Below are 18,240 nucleotides of genomic sequence, written 5' to 3'. Positions count from 1 at the left end.
CACTTCACAAGGAGGGACTCTGCACCGTCTATCTGAGGCACAGTGGCCTCCCTTGGACACAGGCTCTCCCTTATAATGACCGCTACCCCCCCGCCCCTACCCCGGGCCCTCGGTTGATGGAATGCCTGGAAACCCGGTGGGCATAGATCAACAAGGGGAACTCCCCCTTCCATGCCCAACCAGGTCTCGGTGATACCTGGTTGGGCACAAACACAAACTCTCTATGCATAGGATCGGATTGCTAAGACTTCAGATTTCCATCACAAAACTGTCCATGCACATAAAAATAAAAAAATAAAATAAAAAAAATCAGTTGTATTATTTTAATACATTTCAGTTTATTAAATGTAAAGGCCAACAATACCATGAAACAAAAGATGCTTCGTCTGGTTCAGTATGTTCCACTGGACTAAAATCCAGAGCATTTTTGTCCAGACCTAAGAGTTCTGCAATGCGCTCTGCTCCATATAAATCACCATACTTATTGATTACCTTCAAGAAAAAATATATATAAAATATCATGTTTTAATTCAAGCAGTTCTCACTAAGTTTTAAAAAAACTTTTGCATTTCAAAGTTGATGCTCTTTCAAAGGCTGCTTTTTCACACAAAGGAGGGGAAGACTGAAAGTGGGAAAAAATTCTTCCCAGTAACAGCAATCAAACATAATGAAATCCTAAAAATAAAAACAATCACCATTGAGAGGAGTATGCAGACATAGTTTTTGAAGTATATATGTTCCTAATGCTCTGCTGTAACATCTTAGGCCAATCCAATATACACCTATTATTATCAAACATGGATTACTGTACTTTATTTAATATTTTTATTTTGGAAAAAAAAAAGAGATACTTAAGGAACCTACCTTTCGTTTCACAAACTTGTCCCAATAATTATTTGGAAAAGATCTGTACAAACACAAAATAAGTATTCAAATTTAATAAAACAAACAAAAAAACCAATACAAGAAGACCCAATAATAACACCCCTCCTACGCAGACACACAAAAAAACTCACAAGAAAATCCACAACTCCATCGTCAGTACTTGGTGCTTTATTATTTTAGTTTACATTATTCAGATGTTATGTTCACACAAGCTCTAGAATAAAGTTTCTTTCAGGCAGGGCAAAAAGCTCAAGAGAACGATGGCATCATAGGAACAATTTCCTTTCAGTACCTCTAAATCTCCCCCATTTATTTTTATCATTTCCCCTCTCTGTGGTCACAAACATTTTTCTCTCTCTCTCTCAAATTATTTATCTATGTATCTAAAGAAATAGATACTAGTCTACAAAAGTATATATGTCTAAACATTCTTATACATTAGATTGATAGTTGATTATATACTTATATGTTTCTGAAGAAATAAAATTTACAATAAACTGTTTTTTCTTCTTCAGTGGTTTTCTCTTTATTCATCAGGTTTTATTGAGACAGTGTTACTGGCTTTAATTTTTTTAAAAAAATATCCTTAAAGATAAGAAGCATCTTAGTATTAAAAGTAAAACATTTATGAATATCTACAGCCATTGATAAGTATGATGAAAACTTAAATTCTTCCCTGAAACATAATTCATCTTTTAATGCATTACTTTCATTGTATTCATTTAACTTCATTCACAAATTTCTGTTCACACAGAAACAAGGTGTTTTCGCAATGAGGACTGTGTACTGTATAAAACATTATTTGTTTACACTTCAGTTCTGAATAAGATTTTTGTAAAACAAGTGGTAAAGGAATGTGAATTATCCTGAGGTATATGATAAATATATGACTACAACTGTGTGAGGGGCAAGCCCTGCTTCCAGCACTATTTGTAGAAGTAGTAAAATTCATCCACAATGAAGCGAGCAGCAGAAAAAGAGATAAAAACAAAGGACTGCTGACTAATAATAATAATTCTACTTTATTATGCTTGCAAACCTTTGTAACAGGAAGCTCCTGAGATTGGTTCTTTTCTGAGATTTTTTCTGAACTTGGAGGAGAAATACTAATATTAATGCTAATAAATACTAATACTAATCCCACAGTCAGATTTGCATTCTTTCCTAAGCTCTAAATAACATTCAACAGGCATTATTATTCAGTATACAGCCAGTAGTTAAATAAAAATTAGACCAAAAAACTCCTACTTATCTCAAGCTTTACAAAACAAGAAGCATGTCAAACTTCTCTCTGAAAATACTAGAGACTCAGAGGCAGCAATTCAAAATTACAACTTTCTGTTAAGTATATATTTATCAAAATAGGTATAAAGGCCATTAAAAATAAATCCAACAATGTAATATGGAAATACTACACAAGCAATATTCAATTATTTCTCCTTTTTCTCCTGCCTGTGTGCCATAAGGGGTTGAACAGCAGAAAAAGCTTATATCTATGCATTATTACTAACAAACCAGCATTTGGTTCAGATCTTGTCAGACCAAACCGTCCCAAAGAGTGGAGTAATTTGTCTGCTTAAGAAAAGATTACATTGGAACAACACTAATACTTATTTATTTCAATCTTTATGGCCCCTTCATATCATCGTGGTGGTTCTGGGTTGCTTCTCTAGTCAGTCATTGAAGTGAAGAGATAATAAGGAGCATCCTTAAACATTTTCCATGTGGGCAAAAATAAAAGAGCATATTCCACATTCTTGCTTCCTGACTGACAATCAAGGACAGCAATAATAATTACTACCAAAATATAGAAGAAATATCATTGTTGCAACTAATGAACATATAAGGTTATCTTGTATTATATCAGATGAGTAGTATCCTCTGGTCTCTGGGAAGCAGAATTCTAGTAACTTGCTGCTACACACACATTTTGTTTATACCAGGGGTCTTCAAACTTGGCCCTTTTATGACTTGTGGACTTCAACTCCCAGAATTCTTCAGCCAGGCATGCTGACTGAGGAATTCTGGGAGTTGAAGTCCACAAGTCATAAAAGGGCCATGTTTGAAGACCCCTGGTTTACACGAATTATATAGAAAGATGGTCAGTGCCTATATCAACAGAAATTGGGATTTGTATCATACTGTATATAAAATATAATTTTACCTGTACAGCCAGAGTTCCCAAACCCCAGTCCGTGGACCGGTATTGGGCTGCGGCATGCCAGCAACCGGTCCGCACAAACAAGCAAAGCCCCATCCTTGGGATGCAGGCAGCACACAAAATCACGCACTCTCCGGTCCATGGAAAAGCCTTTTTCCATGGAACCGGTCCCCGGTACTCAACTTAAGGTTGGGGACCTCTGCTGTACAGAATTATGTTGGGTACACTGTCAAAATAAGCCTTAGTAAAATCCTATTGGAATTCAATATACAATATGGCACTTACGGAGTGTTTATGACTAAACGATCCCACTGTCCTTTAATATCATCTTCAGATGGTTGTTCAGTAATATATAGACCATCAAATTCTAGCTTCCTAGCAATGTCTTTTTCACGTTTGAATACAACCAAGGGAACCTTTAAGGAAAGATATTTTGAAGCATTTTAATGATGTCAAATTTTGAAATGAAGGTAAATATTTTATAATGTCTTGGAGCTGACTGAACAGTTATAGAATTACTGAATTTTACTTTAAATAGTCTGCTTTTCAAAACATAGATAAAGTGAATTATTATAACAAATATATTGTTATTTGCAAAGCGCTGTTACACTTTTAACTGACTATATGTACAATCATCTGATAATCAATAATATAAATAATAGGTGCTATTTGATCTATAAATTGAATTGGATTCAGGATTAGTGAAATGTATCTATTGATCAATAGGTTTTAAATTATTAATAAGTACATCTGGATCTAATCCTGTTTATAACATAATAAAATAACAGAAGGATCTTTCACTTAACATGAATTGTACAATGAAATAAGAATGCATAAGGTATATAAAAGATGAAATATGAGTTAAGACTTGGATACTTTTTTCAGTATCCAGTACTTTTTTCTATACAATCCTTAATGTTAACTGAAATCTATGCATATAAAATCCATGTGCGTTATTAAGATATCATCAAATCAGGCCTGGGCCTTCTGATTATATAAAAAAAACTTCACATTGTTCCCAGGATCTGCAGCTCTTTTAAGAACACTCCAGTAATTTCTTTGATCTTATTCATTTACCTGCTCTATTGTCTTTGTTTACTTTTACTTCCCAAGCAGTCTTTTTTAGAAATCCATCATTCATTTGAATCATGTACCCAGATATGCGAGTTTCTGCTTGCTAATAATCACTCAAAGGAAACAGTCCATTTTATTTGCTTCAGCCTTTAGATTTATCAGTACTATTTGCAATCCATGTTACTTTTAATAACCATCTCCAAATCCATAATTTGAGGGGCTCTTTTTCCATTCCCTCTTTCTCAATGTTCACCTATCATAGGTTGGGTGAGTTTGTCAATGTGATTTTCTTATTATTATTATAACCAGGGCTTTTTTTCAGCCGGAACGCGGCGGAACCGCGTTCCGGCACCTTTTTCCGGGCCGGCCGCACCGGAAATAGCCCCTCCCAAATTTTACTTGCATTCCTGTTCTCTAAAGGGGCGGTCCTAGGGTTTGATGAGGGCGTGGCCAGGTTTGAGTTCCGCCACCTTTTCTCCGAGAAAAAAAGCCCTGATTATAACTATTACTATATTGATTTGGTTAGATTGCCTTCAGATGCCATTATGGTTGTGTTGTATTATTTTGTACTTTTTGCTACTTTTTTATTTACTCATTGCCCAAAGTTGCCATTAGTGAAATTACTGGCTATATAAATCAATATTGATTGATTATGTGTCATCAAGCAGGTGTCATCTCTTAGTGACCACACAGATTTCCTCCAGGAATAAATGAATATAAGTAAATAGCTGCATACTACCAGGGAAACCCTGTAACCTCTGATAAATCCCTCTCTCAGATTCTCTTGTTCTAGAATAGGGGTGTCAAACTGCCGGCCCATGGGCCGGACGCATCATGCAGAAGCCGCACCCACCCCATTGCTGGCAATGGCAAAACTGTCCCGATACGTTGCACGACGTCACATGACATCAGATCCAGATATAGTTTGTTAATTATAGATCAAAATAATCTTAAAGTTAAAGCCACTCTCATTCCACAGTTCACAGATCCACCACATAAATCAACCCTATTTGTAGATAAAAAGAGTTCTATTCTGTTTAAAATGACATCACGAGTTTGACATGTCTGTTCTAGAAGTACAGAATAACAAAGTTGGAAGGGACCTTAGAAGTCTTCTAGTCCAACCTCCTGCTCAAGCAGAAGACCCTATACCATTTCAGACAAATTTCCAATTTTTTCTTAAAAACCTCCAGTGATGGAGCACATAACTTCTGAAGGACCTTATACTAGTTGTCTGATCTCATGCCCATCTGTATTTTCTACCTGTTCATTTGGAATTTTTCTCCACACATATGGCATTAACCTTCCTTGTAAAATCCTAAGCAAAAATTTGCTTGCATGTATAAATTAGTGCTGTGCCCAGGGATTTGTACATTGACTTTCACTTCCCTTCTTCAGTATACTTTTTTTTTTAGTATTAGCTGAATCTGGGCAGGAAGTAATATAAAAACCATCCTGTTCCAGATGACTCTTGTTCTAATAACAGGATATAACTTAAGTCTAATTTGAGTGGCATTTCTGGATTTGTTCATTGTATTGAGTTCTGGTTTGTTTTTTGATTCCTATCTTCTAATTTATATTTGGGTTCCGATAGCTGTTTGAACTTAGTTCTTGCTAAGCTGCTGCCTATGACTGCCTGACACACTAGCGTTATTTAAGATATAGAATCTACCCATGCGTCAATCTATCTTGTATTTGTGATTTTGCTGACTTGGTCTTTAGTTCTGTCTTTTAATTTTCTTTATGATCCTCATTGTTCTTCAATCCTGGATTTCATTCCATAATTTCTGAGATTGGGGGTCTCTGGGATGGTTTTAAGGGTAAAGTTTATCTCTCAGAATCTTTCCCATTCTTATTCTCAGTGTTCCAAAAAGAAAAGGTTAAAGAAAAAAATCAACTCTTCTCACTGTACCAGACCATCCTGCAACCATCTGGGAGGCTGGCAAACATGATTTTGCCAAATTATCTAATACTGTCCAATCTAGATAAATGGTAGCCAAGTGACTTGATGGAAAAATGAGGAAATAAGTGTCTCTTTATAAAATAGTAATATGACAAGAAAGCAACTTGGATTAATGGCTACATCAAGATAAAGGAAATGACTAACCTTCAAACAATAGTATCCAATTACACATAGGAAAGAAATAATAGTATGAATAACAGCTAGTGCCCTAAGTGTAGGTGCCATGTAGCCTGTGCTCTCTTGTAAGACAAAGAACACCATTCCTTCTTCATCCTCATCTTCATCTAAAGATTGCCATAAATCAGAATCTTCTTCCATTTCTTCAAATGGTTCTTCTGTCACCTGTCATTCGCACATACACACATTCTTCTTATGGTTATAAAACAACAAATTCCTAGACAATGCTTCACAAAGTCATAAAAATATGTAAGATACTACTTTAAACACAGCATAAATTATTCAAATATGTACATGCAAGCTGTTGCATAAGCTATATTGATTTAGTCTAGCTAGATCAAGAAAACATGATACAATTTATAAAATCGGTGGATTAGTGTGATCGCAAATCAAATGGCTTGCTATGAGGCTTCTTATTGCAAGCGGACTATATTGTTGTATTAATTAGTGGATGAAAATTTAAAATATTATAATTGTCTTAAAGAAAACAACCAAGGTGACAACAGAATTGTCCTATTCTACCAGACTGTAAGTCCTATAACAAAAATAGTATGTATGAAGCACATTGAATACTCTAAATTGTAAAACATTATTACTGAGGTATAAAATACTAGAATAGAAACCAATAATAACATAAAAATACGCAACTAAGATTTTTCATCTTTTGGAGATTTAATTGAATTAATAATTTACTGAAGGATATGGAAATAGATTCTATATAGGTGGTGGAAAGAAGGGGAAAAAATGTTTTTTATCTTCCCTGGCCCTTGAAACCCGCAGAATGACTTTCCAAGTTCTTGAAGGACATTTCAGAACAGCTTATAAATTGATGTTGGAGTTTGCAGAGAGAAGAAAGAATTTAAGAAAGTATTACCAATTGTTCTTCTGCTTCTTCGGAGCCTAATTCTCTGCAAATAGATGGAACTATTTATGGAATATAACACTATTTGAGCTATAATACTATGTTCACTTCCATTATCTAATTGATAGTAATCATTAGCTAAGATTTTCAATGTTGTAAATATCACTCTGGAAATTTAGATACCATACATAGAATAGATATATTGACATTACCTTGTAAAAGAGCAGAATAAAATTGATAGCAAAGGCAACAAAAAGTGCAAGAAATCTTAAATTGTAAAAATTTCTTGCCAAATAGTGCTGTATAAAAAACAAGATAAAGAATGTAATTAGTTCATAAAGAAGGTTCAGACCAAAAATATTATAAGGAAATCTATATAATCTTTCAAACTTTATTTGTTTCAGTTAAATTGATTATATTAAAATTAATTATATTTCATATCAAATTTTGCTTCCCCTTTTTCAATCTCTGTTACAAAAGGCCATACAGATCGCAGTTGTTATTTTAAGTTTAAAATAAAGGTAAAAATAAAGGTTTCCCCTGTCCAGTCATATTTGGCTCTAGGGGGTGGTGTTCCCCTCCATTTCTTAGCCAGCATTGTCTGAAGGCACATCCGTGGTCATGTGACCAACATGACTGGAGGTCAGGGTGCATGGAACACTATTACTTTCCCACCAAACTGGTACCTATTTATCTACTTGCATTTGCATGGTTGAGCTGCTAGTTGCCAGGAGATGAGGCAAGTAGCAGGAGCTCACCCCTTCATGTGGCACTTGTGTCTTGAACCTGGCCTGTCAGCTTTCCAGCTGACAAGCTCAGCAACTTTAAAGACTGAACCCTCACACCCTCTTTTAATTTTAAAATGCTATTATTTAAAACAGATTCAACATACCAAAACTTTTGTCTGATAAATCTCCAGTACTTTAAAAAAATTAGCCATAACCGCTTCTGGCTTCTCTAACTTCTGTCCATGTCGTTTTCTCTTCTTAGGTTCTTCAGCTTCCAAGTATTCAGAATATACATCATCCTTTATTTTATCATGTTTTTCACCATCCTCCATGCTATAGGGAATGACATGTTATAAATTAGATTTTTACAAAGCCCAGATGTAAACCATGGAAAATCAGACATTATATAAAGTTAATTAAAAGGTATACATTTAGGATAGATGAATTTGAAGACGTGCATCTTTCAATATAAATATATGAATTTCTGTAATTTCCCAAAAAGCACTTTATATACAAATGTTAATGAATGCATGTATTCTAGCAATTTTCTCTGTTTAATCTTTTCAGTTGGCAAGGCAAATAAAATTTAGAGAAGTACAAAAACTGCATAATAATAACATTTTAATTGCATATTACATGGAAAATACAAATTAGTAGGATAAGATTGGCCAGGATCAGTTTTTAATTGCCAATTTTCTCTGTATTAGGACACTTATCGCATTAAAATTTCCAATCAGATGTTTGTTGTGCATGAAGGTGCCTTTTAATATATTCCCCTGGTCTACATTCCGCAGTTGCAGAGATTGCAAGGCATAAGAATTTCTCTGGGCTAATACTTCATAAACAATAGCTTAACAGATGATAACAATTGAAAATGTGGAAAAATAGTGATCAAATGTGTAATCAGTTTTCAAACTACAGTGGAAACAGATCATATTTTATTACTTCCTTGACTTTGAAATTTTGCCTCTTAATACTTGTAATCTTGCCAATGACAGTCAAGGGAATTGTGTACACACATATATGGTGAAACAGCAGTTGCATAACAGTTTAACTATTATATCATTTGAGAGTAAGTATAAATGCATTTATAATGTAAGGACAGATAGATAATTTTAAATATAATATATAGATAGATATTTTTCTATTCAAAAAGACAAATTATTAGGTTGATATAACTAAAAAAGGAGTACAAATGTGAACAAAACCATACAGGTAGTCATCGACTTACGGCCATTTTTTTTAGCAATCATTAGAAGTTACAATTGCTCTGAAAAAAGTGATTCACAACATATTTAAAACCACTGTAGCATTTCTGCGGTCATGTGACTGCAGTCCAGATGCTTAGCATAAGTGGCTCCCGTTTATGTCTGCTGCTCCATCCTGGGGTCACACAATTGCCATTTGTTACCTTTGCAAAGAGCTTCTGACATGAAAAGTGAACAGGGGCAGTAAAAATTACAAATCATGAACACGTCTGTCTCACTTAACGACCTCAGCAAAAAAAGGTTGCAAAATTGGGTGCAGTCACACAATGCTTCACTTAACAATCACATTATATTTTCCAGTCCCAATTGTGGTTGTAGATCAGAGACTATCTGTAAATAAGGGGGGGGGGGTTGCTCTTTGGATTAAATTTTCAGGCAATTCCATAAACTATCTCTATTATTAACAAAAAGATTTGCTTTGGTTTTCAAGAATTTTGTTAGAAAGCTACACTACAACAAAGGTGTCATTGAAACCAAACCCAGGTTCTTTTGTACTGCTAGTTCTACAAGGCATTTGCCATAAGCTGATTACCCTTTTTTTAATCCAATTTTTGAGACATTTCAAAAATTGTTATTTGTATTATTTATTAAATAGCCACAATAAAGCTTTCTCTCTAAAACAGGGGTCTTCAAACCTGACCCTTTTATGACTTGTGGGCTTCAACTCCCAGAATTCCTCAGCCAGGCATGCTGGCTGAGGAATTCTGGGAATTGAAGTCCACAAGTCATAAAAGGGCCAAGTTTGAAGACCCCTGCTCTAAAAGCTATATTATGGTAAGCTTCCCTCACAACTGTTGCATTGACGTTAAGGGTTAACTTTGCTTTGTTTGTTTTATTCAATGTATTTTTATTGATGAATGACCAAAATAAAGTTTCTGTCCATCAGCTCCATTAGAATTAACTGGACTTAAAATATGGAGGAAAAAGTTGACTGTTGCATTGTAAGATTGTTACAATATTCAAAATATTCATGAAGTTTCTTCAACCACATTTTCTAACATAAAAAAAAACCCACGGCAACAGTATTTAACTACATATAGCTTACTCAGCCTTCTCAGATTCTGTTCTTGTTTCTGAATCATCATCCCTTGTAAGTTCAGGTAGCTGAAATTTTTTGAAAATATACAGAATTTTAATATTATGAAATTTCCTTTCAAAATTATCCAATTAATTATGAATGTTTCATTTAATTAAAATCATGCTGATGAATGTTTGGCTGAAATTATTTGTGTGCAAAAAGCTGTACACGAGGGATCACCTTTTTTCCAGAGTTTCTATCTGTCCAAACAGATCAAATGGGGATGGGCTTGCTGCAGATCCCATCAGCCAAAGAACATTGGCTGACGGGGAGTAGAAGATGGGCTTTTTCTGCAGCAGCCCCTGCTCTAGGGAACTTAGAATGGCCCCCACCCTGTTAGCCTTCCATAAAGTTTATTATTATTTATTAAAAGTTTTATTAATTGTTAAGAATTACAATCTTTAGAGCTTAGTAAACAACACGTTGTCTGAGTTCACATATTTAACATTAACTTCTTCAATACAAATCTATTCAGTACTGCACAATACAGTATTTTTTCCCTGTTCCTCCTTTCTTCCCCATACTTTTTCCCTTTTTTCCCTCATTACAGAATTACAATTCTTGGTACTACTGATGTATACAAAGTTAGATACCTATAAACAACTTCATCATATTTTATTAATATTATACAAATAACAATAATATCAATTCATAAATCAATATCCTGTTTTTCGTGCTCTTGTTAAAGTTTGATTTCCCATCAATATTCAAAGTATTTTTGTCAGTTATGATTTTCTCAATATTAATTTATATAGCTCAAATCCTCCTCTTATTTTCATATTTCCCATATCAAAAGAAGAAAAAAATGCTATTTTAATTCTAAATCATATATTTCATTATAAAAGTCTAAATATATCTAAAGATCATCCATTCCTTTAACTATATTCAAACAAGTACTTAAACATATGATGCCCCCTCTAATAGGTCAAATCTTCTATTTTTTAAATCTAACTCTCGCTTTCTTTCTTTGCCAAGTCGCTTTCCAAGCCAAGGCAATTAAATCGCCCAGGAATTTAATCTTTCGATTTTTATGAAAGTCGCTTGGCATGAGGAAGACAGGGAGTAGAAGATGAGCTTTTTCTGCAGCAGCCCCTGCTCTAGGGAACCTCCTCCCTTCAAAGATTAGAATGGCCCCACCCTGTTAGCCTTCCATAAAGTTTTAAAACCTGTCTATCCTCCCACGCCTGGGGCGCAACATGCGCCAGGGCCCCTGCCTCCTGGCTATATTGTTAACAGGCCAGATGATTTGCTTTGTCTGTATTCAAATTAGACATTTTAATGTTTTTTATTGTTTAAACCGTTTGTACTGTTTTTATTGTTTTTAAAATGTTTTAAAGATTTTAATGATATATATGTTTTTGAATTGTGAGCTGCCCAGAGTTGTTTGCAAAGATGGGGGACTATAGCAATTAATTAATTAATTAATTAATTAATTAAATTCACAATATTTTCTAGAGCTTTACCCAGTATATTTACCTCTCTCCGATGGTATATATTCACCTTCACTGTCATGGTCTAATCCCTGATTCCAACAATATCTTGTAACCTTGCACTCTCCTTTATTGGATGGTTTCAGGCATTTGGGTGGGGATGGAGAGGTCAGCCAGGTGGGCGTTCTTTTATGGAATGCAGTAGGCTTTGTTATTCTATGATGAATTTTTAACATTAACATGAACCACCTGGAAACTCTCTGTTAATTTGGGGTGCAGTATGATTTGTAGGCTGATTATTTCCAGTTGTAAATTGCCACCGTAAGTCAGATCGTAGATCCTGCTAATGTCCTCTTCCAAAGATTAGAGGCCAAAAAAGACAATGGAAGCTACTTAGTTCCTTCTTAGACTTCTTTTGTAGCAACCAGGATCAAAAATGATTGCTCTAAACTAAAGAATATGTGTCTATCGAGCTCTGATTAATAATCCTAATTAGAAATAAGCTGAAAATTCTACCATAAGATTTCCAATGAGTATTTTAAGTTCAGACAAGAAAGCAAAATTAGTAAAATTCTGGCTCTTTTTCTTGTGATTTTCCTGATGTACAGTGGAGGACAATTATCTCTTTTTGAAGGCAGGACAGTCTATATCTGTAGATTGTTTGAAGATGACTACTAGATTTCTTATCAGCGTGAGAACTAATGGCATCCTGCTCTCTATCCTACCCTTAAGCAAAAAATATTGTGCTGCTGAAAAGTTGTCAGTTTGGTTTCTGAATTTAAGTGATGTCATGCTGGGATGCTGCATGACCACATTAAGGCCATGGGCTGCCCATGCAAGAAATATAAAGAAATACAAGCCATTTCAGATAAACCTTTCTTTCCAGAAGAGTGGAATATAGTAGCAGCAGTAATAGCAGTAGCAGTAAAGGCAACACCAGAGACAAGGGATTGAATATTTTGAAGTGACTATCACCAATGATAGTAATACACCAAGAAGCTACCCAAGGAGGAAAATAACACCATTATTTGTACCATTATATAGAAACATGAATTTTACTGAATGAATGTTTAAAACTTTAAAAGATTTAAGACCTTTAAAATATATCTCAGCATAGCTTCTACGGTCTTTTAATGCATCATAATATATCAAACTGTCTCTCACAAATACTTTATTAGACTTTATAGAATTCTCATTTTAATCCACCAATTAGATTAAAAATATATATATCCAAATTTCTTTTTCTGACAAAGAGTTAAAGAATTAAATTGGGAGACTAAGATGGCCATCTTAGTCTCCCAATTTAATTCTTTAACTCTTTGTCAGAAAAAGAAATTTGGATTTAAAATGTTTCGCAGTTGCGACTTGAGCCTGCTTAACGCCCCTAGTTGTTGGGGCTGCAAGGCAAAAGATATTGTAAAAAGTAAAACTGCAGTATAGCAGTTAAAAATGTCAAGGTGTAATCAATCAGACCGGTCTGTCTGAAAAACTTCCTGTATATATAAAATATACAGCACATGCATTCTTTTACCTACCTGAATTTTCTTCTTCTTACGAACTGCGCTTTCCAAAGAAGGGGGTGTTTCTGATCCAATAACACTAGCAATGTCCCCAAGGCCAATATCATGACCATGTTTTGATCCACTTTCTTTTTTTGAATAAATATCAAAAATATCTGATAAGATGTCAGTTTCTCCTTTTTCTTTTTTTACAAACTGCACAATTTCAGCTGCAATGCCATGTTCCAAAACTTCCACTTTTTCTGCTTCGAGCACATCGTCATGAATTCCAAACTGTGTTGGATGAGGCATGTCTCCTAGAATTTTGGTAACTCTTATATTTTTGGCCCCTTCAACTAGACCATCGCCAAACACAGTACTCCAAAGAATCTGAAAAACACTCCATATTATAGCGAAAAAAAATTGGAAAACTCCTATAAATAGCATCCAAAGAGAAGAAAAGGACACTTTCACCAGTTCTTTAAAGGTTATTTTTTTCACTTTTCTATACTGTTTCCTTAAATTTTTCAGTCTAATTTTCTTGAGTATTGTGGCAGCATATTTCTTTACTGCATCACATGCCATGGCAAATGCTGAAGCTGATTCAAAAGATTGTTCTTCTTTCTCGTCTTTTCCAACCTCCCTCAGATAGCAAACTTCATTCTCTTCCTCCTCCTCAATTCTGTCAACTGTATCAGTTTCAGAGATCTGAGATGCCAACTGCATTTCAAAAATGGTGTCCTCACAGAAATTGACAAAAAGCTCCATTTTTTCTTGCTCTCCACCTTCATTTACAACATCAAAAATAAACTGCCTCTTTGATTCTTTCACTTGGGGCTTTTCCCACTGTGTCCTACTGGATTCACTAATCTCAAAATAAACTCGTTCTATCTTCTTGGCACTACCCATGATCTCAATGCGTCCCAAATAGGGTTCAAAATAATTAAGGACACTTTCTGCTGGATGTAATAAAGTTTGAAGGCGTGGATCATTTGGCATGTGTTCTGAGAGATTTGTTAGGAGCACTGCCACATTAAACCCGATATCTTTGGCTGGCTTGTGAAATCTTTCAACAAAATGAACATAGTTAAACATGTCATTTTCATCAGTTTCTGCACATGACAGCAGAAAGTCAATTTCTGATTGTGTATATTGCTTCTGACCTTCCATGGCTTTTTGAAACTCCTTCTTTGAGATTATTCCTTTTCCTTCCGAATCATACTCTTTGAAGGCTTCTGAGCTTGTTAAATCTTTCAGCTTGAGAAACATGTCAAAGAACTTCAAAATCATTTCTACATTGCTAGATGACTCGACAAGTGTATCTACCATCTGTTTTCCAATTGTGCCATTTACAATGTTACCTAAATCACAAATGTAAACATTATTTAGTTGAAATGCATCTATAATGTTTATTCTATAATCATCTTTAGAAAAGATTATAATTATTTTCAGTTTTATAATGTTGCTTTAAATCAGTTTTGCAACCACTGTTCAACTACATTATGTGTTTAAATCTAGTCCAATTTCTTTTTGAAATTACAAGGCAGCATTACTGTTGTAGATATAATACAGCTTAAATTGAGAATTATTTTTCAAATTAATTTTATTGTAACCTATAACAATGGAAGGAATAGCACTTTAAAAAAGATTCAACCTTCAAGTAGTGACAACATCATCACCACCATATCCTTTAGAAGATCCAGTAACTCCTTTAGCAGTTCAATTTGGCTGGAATCCTAGGATACAAATAAAGTTAACATTTACTTTTAAAATCATCTAAACATAATCTCAATTTACCATGATTGTGTTTTATATGATTGGAACCAATGAGCTATGTGTGTCTGGCAGAATGCTTAAGTGCAGAAAATGCTATCCAAGCTACCTTATCTATTCCATTGAGAATACATGGTAATCTACCAACTCCAGAGTGTCAAGCAGCAATCTTTCATAGCAGCTGTTTCCTTTTAACTAAAGACCCTAGGGACTGAATCTGAGATCAACTGCAAAGAAGGCACTTTGGAACCAAAAGAGATGGTAGAAATTTTATAAATATGTGCAGCAGATCACTGAGCTATTATGCCAGGTAAAAGGATAATTGGAATAACACTAGACAATAACACTAAAAGATTACAGTGACTGAATTATATTAAGATACCCCATGAACAAGATGTCACTTTCAAGATTAAAGCATTATCTCATTATCTAGTTTGTTCTTTCCCATAATGTCTTTGTGTCCGTGAAATCTGCCCCAGAGGATTAGACAATCATCCAGAACACTATAGGACCTATTAAGAAGGGTAGAAAGAGAAATAGGAATAGGAAAAACTGTCTTTTATTGAGAGGAAATTATTCTGTGAATCTCTGGAAGGAAATGGATCTATGCCATTTTTTAAAACTTATGACTTCTCAAAAAACATCAAAGGGACATTTCCTAAGACAAGTAGGAAGTACTCTTGATGTTAGAATAAATACATAGGGTAATGTAGTGGACATTGTCAGGTAAATTACACATGTTGTAAGAAATATCTTGTGCTAGTAGATTTTTCTTTTTCTATACAAAGTACATTAAGCTATGAGATTAAGAACATCAGTGTGTTGAAAGAAAGAATATAGATGAAGAATCAGATCATCAATTGCTGCTAATCTTATTAACCATATACTACCTCTTGAATCAGAAGCAACAACCTTAAATACGAGTTGTTAGGGAGCAACTGTAGTAGAAACTGATTTGTCTTCTACGCACACTTCTGAGCTTTCTCAGTGCATCTAGCTGGCCAACCTGTGACCTATAATACTGGATCACAACAGTCTTTGATCAACCTTCTAACAGAAATCTTACGTTTTTCAGTTCTAGTGTGCTCTTTGTTGTGCTTCAATCCTGTGTTCACTTAAATCAGAAATCCTGACTCTCTAACTCAGTGATTCTCAACCATTTTAATGCCGCAACCCCCAACCGGTCGTAAGTCGAGGACTAAACCGGTCGTAAGTCGAGGACTACCCAACCGGTCGTAAGTCGAGGACTTTCCCTGCCCGGGAGTGCCGCGCATGCATGTTTCCGCCCCCTGCGCCGGCCCAGGCGTAGCTGGCAAGCGGCAGAGACGGAGCAGGCTGACCACCAGCTGGCCCAGCTCAAGGGAGGTAAGGCACCCGCCGGAAAAGGGGGAAAAAATGGCGGACAGTCTTGCTTCGCGACCTCTGTGAAATGGTCGATCGACCCCAAATGGGGTCACGACCCATAGGTTGAGAACCGCTGCTCTAAGTGATCAAACTTGAGCTTCCCCATTTCAGGTGGGGAACAAGCATCTCTGATTTGAATTCAAATCAGGATTACAGCACTAAATACAAAATATGTTTGTGTGGTGGGAGAATGGTGGGAAAAATAAGTGGGCATAAGCATGATGCTTATTTCTACCTTCACAAACTTTAGTTTATGAAATATGAAATGAAATATTTATACTTGATCAACTGATTTACATTTTCAGGAAAGATGATTTACCTGTGAAAGCTTCATTTGCAAGTTAGCAAAAACATGAAGAAAACCAACAACTGCATCCCACAGTCTACTGTGAGCCAAACTCTGCTGATTTCCAATGCAAGGCCCCTAAAATTAAAGAATAATGCTTTCAGCTCTCTTTTTAAGCATCTATCCCAGTAAGGAATGGTATTATTTATTGATTGTATACTCGCAATTTATTCGGGACTCTGACAATTTAGTAACAATGAACAATATAAAGCTTAATGTAATCACAGTAAGATGCAAAACACTCTAAAACACAAGACATAGTAATAATAAATAAGAATTGTAACAAAATCATCACATAAAATAATTTGATAATATATTATGAATATCATCAAAACTACTCTGTAAAAACCTCTGTAAATCTGGTTTTAAGGCCAAACCTAGTTTCTAAGAGATGCTTTTCCATAAAACTAGATCATAGCACAAAAACCATAAACAAAGGTATCCAATAAGCAAAATAAATGGAAAAACAGAACATGAAACAAAATAAAATTGAGTACAAGTATTAGAAGGTGAGAAGGTATTTTAAGATAACTTTCTGCAGGCGAAATACTATGAATGAGGATTTGCTTGAACCGAAATTTTCATTAAAACTGTGTCAAAGAATTAATTCTTTTTATATCCCTGTCCATTTCTTTAGCTTAGAAGGAAATATATAGTTTTAAGAGACATAAAGTCTCAGTTTTCTTTTCTCCTTTCCCCCCTACCAACTGTATAAAAATATCTGGGAAAATAATACACCTGTAGATATTATCTTCATTCTTTATTTTTTTTAAAAATGATTTTACAAATGATAATAATCATGAAATTCCACTAATTCCAGTAAAGTAAACCTCTGGCATCAATTCGTGCCATCTATACATCAATTCATGCCATTCATTCATTCATTCATTCATTCATTCATTCATTCATTCATTCATTCATTCATTCATTCATGTATGTTAGCAAATTATATAACAAAGAGAAAGGTTTTACCTACTTGTATATATTCAGTTAGTGAATTAAAAATCTGTTTGATTACAGCCAATGCCTTAGAGAAGTTATGTTGTCCAGATTCATCAATTATATCTTTGCCAGAATAGTACCAATAAAAGTCACTGATTGATTCCTAAGAATAAAAAATGTGGGTTTCCCTGTATATATTAATGAAGTAATAATCAAACAGTATTCCAAAAGGAAATTGTAGTATATATGTATTTTTATATTTATCACTTTTTTCTATTCATTGTGATAAAATCTGTATCTGCTTCAATAAATTCTGAATCGAAACACTAGCAAATAGAAAATTACTTATTTTTTTAAAAAACTCCAAAAGAGCATGAAGTACAATATTTTATTATTTCACTCATTATACACTACCTTAAAACATCTCCTATCCTGCCTTTTATTTATTTTATTTATTTATTTATTTATTACATTTATACCCCGCCCTTCTCCTGGTGGACTCAGGGTGGCTTACAACCAGTTTAAAACAAAACAATCAATACAATATACAAAATTTAAAATGTAGTTAAAAAGAAATATTAATATGGGCCTTTTCTTCCTTTTTTAAAAGTTATTTAAAAAACCAAATTTAAAATACCCCTTAGGCCAGT

The 18,240-nt window shown here is 34.5% G+C and overlaps 1 protein-coding gene across 1 annotated transcript in view; it reads right to left on the bottom strand.

The window, feature by feature from the left end:
- Positions 1–18,240, bottom strand: part of LOC107296421 (ryanodine receptor 3) — an 89,238-nt gene that overhangs the window by 22,675 nt on the left and 48,323 nt on the right. The window contains exons 25-35 of the mRNA XM_015825770.1: positions 17,625–17,753; positions 16,622–16,726; positions 14,780–14,861; positions 13,162–14,486; positions 10,164–10,222; positions 8,015–8,183; positions 7,335–7,421; positions 6,228–6,425; positions 3,332–3,462; positions 865–907; positions 365–492 (exon numbers count right to left, since the gene is read on the bottom strand). Of these exons, the coding sequence (XP_015681256.1) occupies positions 365–492; positions 865–907; positions 3,332–3,462; positions 6,228–6,425; positions 7,335–7,421; positions 8,015–8,183; positions 10,164–10,222; positions 13,162–14,486; positions 14,780–14,861; positions 16,622–16,726; positions 17,625–17,753 (2,456 nt within the window). The remainder of the gene's footprint in view (positions 1–364; positions 493–864; positions 908–3,331; positions 3,463–6,227; positions 6,426–7,334; positions 7,422–8,014; positions 8,184–10,163; positions 10,223–13,161; positions 14,487–14,779; positions 14,862–16,621; positions 16,727–17,624; positions 17,754–18,240) is intronic.

This window comes from Protobothrops mucrosquamatus, unplaced genomic scaffold (genome assembly GCF_001527695.2).
Source record: "Protobothrops mucrosquamatus isolate PMUCROS unplaced genomic scaffold, P.Mucros_1.0 scaffold_202, whole genome shotgun sequence".
Taxonomy (NCBI): domain Eukaryota; kingdom Metazoa; phylum Chordata; class Lepidosauria; order Squamata; family Viperidae; genus Protobothrops; species Protobothrops mucrosquamatus.
Note: the sequence above shows the minus strand (reverse complement) of the source record. Positions and strands in the feature narration are given on the sequence as shown.